The sequence below is a fragment of the Penaeus vannamei genome, chromosome 10 (assembly GCF_042767895.1).
Source record: "Penaeus vannamei isolate JL-2024 chromosome 10, ASM4276789v1, whole genome shotgun sequence".
NCBI classification, from domain to species: domain Eukaryota; kingdom Metazoa; phylum Arthropoda; class Malacostraca; order Decapoda; family Penaeidae; genus Penaeus; species Penaeus vannamei.
In genome coordinates this window covers 42,558,073-42,565,572 of record NC_091558.1, presented here as the reverse complement: position 1 = coordinate 42,565,572, position 7,500 = coordinate 42,558,073, and the positions used below count along the sequence as shown (strand labels likewise).

The 7,500-nt window shown below is 44.0% G+C and overlaps 2 protein-coding genes across 2 annotated transcripts in view; both read left to right on the top strand.

The window, feature by feature from the left end:
• LOC113804315 (matrix metalloproteinase-2) overlaps positions 1–7,500 on the top strand; it is a 434,910-nt gene that overhangs the window by 300,347 nt on the left and 127,063 nt on the right. The window contains exon 2 of the mRNA XM_070126698.1: positions 7,247–7,348. Within this exon, the coding sequence (XP_069982799.1) occupies positions 7,259–7,348 (90 nt within the window). The 5' untranslated portion in view covers positions 7,247–7,258. The remainder of the gene's footprint in view (positions 1–7,246; positions 7,349–7,500) is intronic.
• The window catches only part of LOC113802294 (uncharacterized), a 68,246-nt gene that overhangs the window by 31,681 nt on the left and 29,065 nt on the right, over positions 1–7,500 (top strand). The window lies entirely within an intron of this gene.

Here is a 7,500-nt window from a genome sequence, read left to right as displayed (position 1 = left end):
TATGTGTGTAGTTATTTTAGTGTACATGATGTGTATGTGTGTAGATAATGTAGTGTACATGATGTGTATATGTTTTGTTAATTTAGTGTGCATGATGTGTATGTGTAGTTATTTTAGTGTACATGATGTGTATGTGTGTATTTAATTTTATGCACATGATGTGTATGTGTGTAGATATTTTAGTGTACATGATGTGTATGTTAGTAGATAATATAGTGTACATGATGTGTATATGTTTTGTTAATTTAGTGTACATGATGTGTATGTGTGTAGTTTTTTTTTTTTTTTTAGTTTACATGACGTGTATGTTAGTAGATAATATAGTGTACATGATGTGTATCTATGTAGTTGTGTATTTATGTGTTATGTGCGTGTCCATGTCTGGGTGGATACAGGTGTCAGGGCAGAGGAGGCGGCTTCTAACATGACCATTTTAAGGCGCTAGATTTACCTTTGACCCGAAAGTGTGACGGAGACACTCCCTCCCCCCCTACCCCCTCCCCTTTTGATCCTTTCGCCTTTCGTCCTTATCCTAATTTCTTCGTCCCTTCCCCTTTCTTCCGGTATTTTTTCCTTCCTTTCTCTCTTTCTTCCTTTTTTTCGTTCTTTATTTCACCCTTTGCCCCTTTTCTTCCTTTTTTTTCCTTTTCTCTCTTCCTTTCTTCATTTGATCATTTTATCCCTCTCTTCTTTTCCCCCTTTCTTACTTTTACCCCCTTTCTTCTTCTCCCTTTCTTCCTTCTCGCCCTTTATTTCACGCTTTGCCCCTTTTCCTCTTTTCTTCCTTTTCTCTCTTCCTTCCTTTCTTCCTTTCATCATTTTATCCCTCTCTTCCTTTTACCCCTTTCTTCCTTTTACCCCCTTTCTTCCATTTTCCCTTTCCTCCTTTTACTCCCATTCTACCTACTCTACCCCCCCCTTCCTGATAAAGATAATTGCAGTGTCCTAATTACGTGAGACAGACACCTGTGAACACCTGTAAACTCACCTTCTTCGGTATGTGGGCGTCGTTTTGTCTTCGCTGACACGCCCACCTGGTCTTGGCATCTGTCGTTACAGGTCATGTGAGCAGGTCGTGTGATAGGTCATTTGGGAGGTCAAGTTTGGGTTCATTTATTCGTGTCTTTTCTTGGGGTTCCTCTCTTTTAGATATATATATATATATTTTTCTTTTCTCTTCCTCTCTTTTATATTGTTTTTACTTTTCTCTTCCTCTCTCATTGTTGTTGTTTTTTCATTTCTCTCTATCTCTCTCTCTCTTTTTCTGTTTTTACTCTTATCTTCGAGAGTTTGAAGGGTCAGGTATGGACCACTGAAAAAAATGGAGAAAAATAGGCATGGTACTGTTTATGATTATGGTATTGCTGAGACATCAAATATGGACAAGCCTTATAAAGTTTTTTTAGGGGCTGTTTCGGAGACAGCAGGTTGCACTGAGCAGGCTATGCGAAGGATACTTTTATACATTATGTACAGGATGCACTCTCCCTCTCGCCTCTCCTCTTCTCTCCTCTCCTGTCCTTCCCCTTTCCTCTGCTCTCTACCTTCCCCTCTCCTCTCCTCTCTACCTTTCTCTCCTCTCCTCTCCTCTGCTCCCCTCCTGTCCTTTCCTCTCCTACCTTCCGCTCTCCTCCCCTCTCCTCTCCTGTCCTGTCCTTTCCTCTCCTCTCCTCCTCTCTCCTCTCCTCTCCTCCCTCCCTTCCCTCTCTTCTCCTCTCCTCCTTCCTTCTCCTCTCCTCCTTCCCCTCCTCTCCTCCCCTCCCCTCCCTCCCTTCCTCTCCCTCCCTCTCCTCCTCCCCTCCCCTCTTCCCCCCCATTTCTAATGATGATGGACGTCACCAATGATAGCAATATCAAGAACAACAGTAATAATGATAATGATGACATAATAACACTACTCCTGATAACAATAATCACGATGATAATGATATTCACACAAATTATGCTAATGATAATAACCATAACAACAACAATAGACTTGCATGTGTCACGCCCACTCAGAGGATGACGTAAGGTCCATTATACCTAATGAATATAAAGAAGAGTTATGTTTAAAAGATATATTTTTGGCAGTTATTGCACTCTGGAAGTCGCCCTTAATGCCTTGTCTGTAGCACTATCTTGCTCCTCTGTCTTCTTTTGGGGACGTGGTGGATGTCTCGTAACACATGACTGGTGTGTGTTACGAGTGGTTCTGGGTGTTACTTACGAGTGGTTCTGGGTGTGTTATGAGTGGTTCTGGGTGTGTTACGAGTGGTTCTGGGTGTGTTTTACGAGTGGTTCTGAGTGTGTTACGAGTGGTCCTGGGGGTAAGTGACGAGTGGTTCTGGGTGTGTTACTTACGAGTGGTTCTGGGTGTGTTACTTACGAGTGGTTCTGGGTGTGTTACTTACGAGTGGTTCTGGGTGTGTTGCCATGAGTGGTGCTGGGTGTGTTACTTACGAGTGGTTCTGGGTGTGTTACTTACGAGTGGTTCTGGGTGTTACTTACGAGTGGTTCTGGGTGTGTTACAAGTGGTTCTGGGTGTGTTTTACGAGTGGTTCTGAGTGTGTTACGAGTGGTCCTGGGGGTAAGTTACATTGTGTAGTGTTACTAGGGTGTAAGTTACATTTACGAGTGGTTCTGTGGGTGTGTTACTGTTTACGAGTGGTTCTGGGTGTGTTACTTACGAGTGGTTCTGGGTGTGTTACTTACGAGTGGTTCTGGGTGTGTTACTTACGAGTGGTTCTGGGTGTGTTACTTACGAGTGGTTCTGGGTGTGTTACTTACGAGTGGTTCTGGGTGTTACTTACGAGTGGTTCTGGGTGTGTTACAAGTGGTTCTGGGTGTGTTACGAATGGTTCTGGGTGCTGCATTATGCTGTGTTACGAGTGGTTCTGCGTGTTATGTAGTGTTACGAGTGGTTCTGCCTGTTACATTGTGTAGTGTTACCAGGGCTTCTGCGTGTTACATTATGTTGTGTTACGAGTGGTTCTTTGTGTTATGTAGTGTTACGAGTGGTTCTGCCTGTTACATTGTGTAGTGTTACGAGTGATTCTGGGTGTTATGTAGTGTTATGAGTGGTTCTGGGTGTTATGTAGTGTTACGAGTGGTTCTGCGTGTTACATTATGTAGTGTTACGAGTGGTTCTGCGTGTTATGTAGTGTTACGAGTGGTTCTGCGTGTTATGTAGTGTTACGAGTGGTTCTGCGTGTTATGTAGTGTTACGAGTGGTTCCCATGGGAGGTAGGCAGCCACATGTTACAGTAATTCATGAGCAGGTGAAAAGTCATGTTACGAAATTGGTTCTGCGTGTTATGTAGTGTTACGAGTGGTTGTGCTTGTTATGTAGTGTTACGAGTGGTTCTGCGTGTTATGTAGTATTACGAGTGGCTCTGCATGTTGCATTATGTTGTGTTACGAGTGGTTCTGCGTGTTATATAGTGTTACGAGTGCTTCTTCGTGTTACATTATGTAGTGTTACGAGTGATTCTGCGTGTTGCATTGTGTAGTGTTATGAGTGGTTCTGGGTGTTACATTTTGTTGTGTTACGGGGGTTCTGCGTGTTATGTAGTATTATGAGTGGTTCTGTATGTTACATTAAGTTGTGTTACGGGTGATTCTACGTGTTACATTATGTTGTGTTACAAGTGGTTCTGCGTGTTACATTATGTTGTGTTACAAGTGGTTATGTGTGTTACATTATGTTGTGTTACTCAGTGATGGTGTTACATAGTGCTTGTGTCACTGGGTATTTACTGTTACTTGATGTCGTTTTGTATTTGATGACTCACTGCATGTGACTTCGTGGTGGGTGTTCCTTGGTGTTAAATAGTGCCTGTGTTACGTTGTGTTTAGTTCTTTGTGTTACACTCGGGGTCGGAAAGTTGTTTATATGGAGAATTTATTTCAATCGTTTCTGTTTTATTTTATGTCTTGTGTTTGTCTATTTTATATATGTATTTTATTCAGTTGTTTATAATTTCTGATGCATCATATTTTTTTATGTATCTGTTTATTTTTCTTTATCATTTTATATTTCCTCGGTTGAATATTTATTACACGAAGGGTCCCTTTGGTGCAATGGCGGCCGGCGTTCGAGAGAGAAAAAAAATACGCATATATATCATTTACGGTTGTTCCTTTGTCGAACGTGACGCCCAGAGATTGAAGAGGGCTAGTTATTATTATGTTCTTATTTATATCCCCCATAGGGTGATTTAAGAGTGTGTTTAAGGGTGTGCAGCCAGACCAAAGGGTGTAATTGCAGGGCTAGCGGAGACCCCTGTAAGGCTATCAGGTCCCTCGCTTTGGGTGTTCGTGTATGGGGGTTCGCGTAGTGTGACGTCATCGATGTGAGGGGATCGGGGTTACGAGATTTGGGGATATTTTGTGTGTGTGTGTGTGCGGGCGTGAGGGCGTGTGACTGTGTGCGGGGTGGGGGTGGGGAGGGGGCGGGTATTTGTGTTTTTGAAGGAAGTACGTTTGTGTGTGTGTGTGTGTGTGTGTGTGTGTGTGTGTGTGTGTGTGTGTGTGTGTATGTGTGAGTGAGTGCGCGCATGTATTGTGTGTCGGTTGAGAGAGAGAGAGAGAGAGAGAAAACGAGAGAGAGAGAGAGAGAGAGAGAGAGAGAAAGAGAGAGAGAAAGAAAGAAAGAAAGAAAGAAAGAAAGAAAGAAAGAAAGAAGAAAGAAAGAAAGAAGAAAGAAAGAAAGAAAGAGAGAGAGAAAACGAGAGAGAGAGAGAGAGAGAGAGAGAGAGAGAGAGAGAGAGAGAGAGAGAGAGAGAGAGAGAGAGAGAGAGAGAGAGAGAGAGAGAGAGAAAGAAAAGAGAGAGAGACAGAGAGAAAGAGAAAGAAAAAGAAAGAAAGAAAGAGAAAAACAAAGAGAGAGAGAGAAAGAAAGAAAGAGAAAAAGAGAGAGAGCGAGAGAGAGAGAGATCCCACACAATCTCTTACACATTTTCCACCTTAGCGTCCACCACACCCCTACCCAGATCGCCTGTTCCCACGGATCCACTTCCCTCCACTCCTCGCCAAATATCTAATAACACCCCCTTCCCCCCCCCCTTTTCCGCATACCCCTTTCGTTCCTCCATATTTCATTATCTCTTGTCCCTCCTCCCTCCTTCCCCCTTCCTCTTCCCTCTTACCTCCTCCATTTTCCTTCCTTCTTAGCTTCTTCCTCCTCCATTCTCCTTCCTTCTTAGCTTCCTTCCTCCTCCATTCTCCCTTCCTTCTTAGCTTCTTCCTTCTCCCTCCTTCCTCTACCCTCTTCTCACTCCACACCCCTTCCTCTCCCCCTCTCCTCCCTTTCCTCGTCCCCCCTCCTTCTCCCCATCCCCCTCATTCCTCCCCCTCCTCCCCCTCATTCCCCCCTCCCCCTCATCCCCCCCTCCTCCCCTCCTCCTCCCCCTCCTTCAGGTGAAGCACTTAAGAAAGCACTTGAGAAAGAGAGAGAGAGAGAGCGCCACGACCCGGTCTTGGGAGCCTGTGTTAGCGAGGCAGGAGATCGGCACTGACGTGTAGTGCGCGAGGCGGCGATAGCGAGAACTTTTGCACTCGAGATAAACAACCATATTTATGCGGCGCTGATCACTGGCAATGTGCGGCGCGGCTGGTGTGTAAATTTCTGAGGAGTTTTAAGAGGCGGTGGGGGTGGAGGGGGAGGTGGAGGAGGTGGAGGAGGGGGAGGAGGAGGAGGAGGAGGTGGTGGTGGAGGAGGGGGAGGGGGAGGGGGAGGGGGAAGGGGAAGGAGGTGGGGGGGAAGGAGTGGTGGTGAGGAGGAGGAGTAGAGGTGGAGAAGAGGAGAAGGAGAAGAGAAGGGAGAAGGGGCGGGGTTGGTGGTGGAGGTGAATGAAGAAGAAGGAGGAGGAGGAGGAGAGAAAGAGAATGAAGAAGGGGGATGAGAGGATTGGGTATTTGGGTAGAGATATGGGTAGGATGGGAGGATAGGGGAAGGGAAAGGGGGAGGATAGAATGAGGGAAGAGTTTGAGAGGGGGATAAAATTAGGATATGGGACGATAAGGGTTGATGATGGTGGTGGTTGAGAGTGTGAGTAAACCTAGTTATTATGAGAAGAGAAATTGGTGATGAATTTAGGCTGTTGTTGGTTTGGGTTTTTCTTTTCCTCTTTCTCTTCTTTCTTACTTTGATCTCTTCTTGTCTCTGGCTGTCTATCTGTTTGCCCCCCCCCCCTCTCTCTCTCTCTCTCTCTCTCTCTCTCTCTCTCCCTCTCTCTCTCTCTCTCTCTCTCTCTCTCTCTCTCTCTCCCTCACTTTCTCTTTCTCTTTCTTTCTCTCTCTCTGTTTCTCTCTCTCTCTCTCTCTGTTTCTCTCTCTCTCTCTCTCTCTCTCTCTCTCTCTCTCTCTTTCTCTCTCTCTCTCTCTCTCTCTCTCTCTCTCTCTCTCTCTCTCTCTCTCTCTCCACTCACTCTCTCACTCACTCACTCACTCACTCACTCACTCACTCACTCACCGCTCACTCACTCACTCTATCTATCTATTTATCTATCTATCTTTTCTCTCTCCCTCCTTCTCTCATCTCTTTCTCTCCCCCACTCTCTCTCTCTCTCGCTCTCTTTCTCTCTCTTTCTCTCTTTCTCTCTTCCCTTTCTCTTTCTCTTATCTCTCCTCTCTCTCACTTTTTCTCCACCCTCTCTCTTTCTATCTCATCTCTCTCTCTTTCTTTCTCCCCTCTCTTTTTCTCCTGATATAATCCTATAAGATATTATCGAGAAATAACGGTATTATTTTACAGTAGTGATATTTTATTACGTTATGATTCTATGTTCGTTTGATACTTTAAGAATATGTTATTATAACATCACCTATAAATCCTTCAGAATTATCAACCTATCTGATGCCTTTTTCATCAAAATGAAAACTTTTTTTTCGTTACTTCTCTCTCCATCGTCAGAATCTTTTCCGAGTAAAAGTCTATCCTAAGATTTTCTGGTGTGATGCAAATATGAAAATGAGTTGAAATATCATGTTCTTCATTTACTGATGTGATGCAAATATGAAGATGAATTGAAATCTCATGTTTTACATTTTATGATGTGATGCAAGTATGAAGAATAATTGAAAATAATTTTTTTTTTACATTTTCTGATGTGATGCAAATATGAAGATGAATTGAAATCTCATTTTCTACATTTTCTGGTGTGACGCAAATATGAAGAATTGAAATCTCATTTTCTTAATTTTCTTATGTGACGCAAATATGAAGATGAATTAAATCTCATTTTCTTCATTTTCTCTCCCACAGCAACACTACCTAATGAAGTACGGCTACCTGCCCATGTCGGATATGGAGACCGGAAATCTGAGGACGGAGGACCAGCTCAGGGACGCCATCCGAACTATGCAGGTCAGTGGACAAGGACGTCTATGTTTTCTGCATTTTTAAAGAAAGGAGGTGATAGCGCACACAGACACACACACTCACACACACTCTTGCACTTGCGGACATCTACACTCGCGCGCTCTCTTCCCTTTACACACACGCACACTTATATCGTA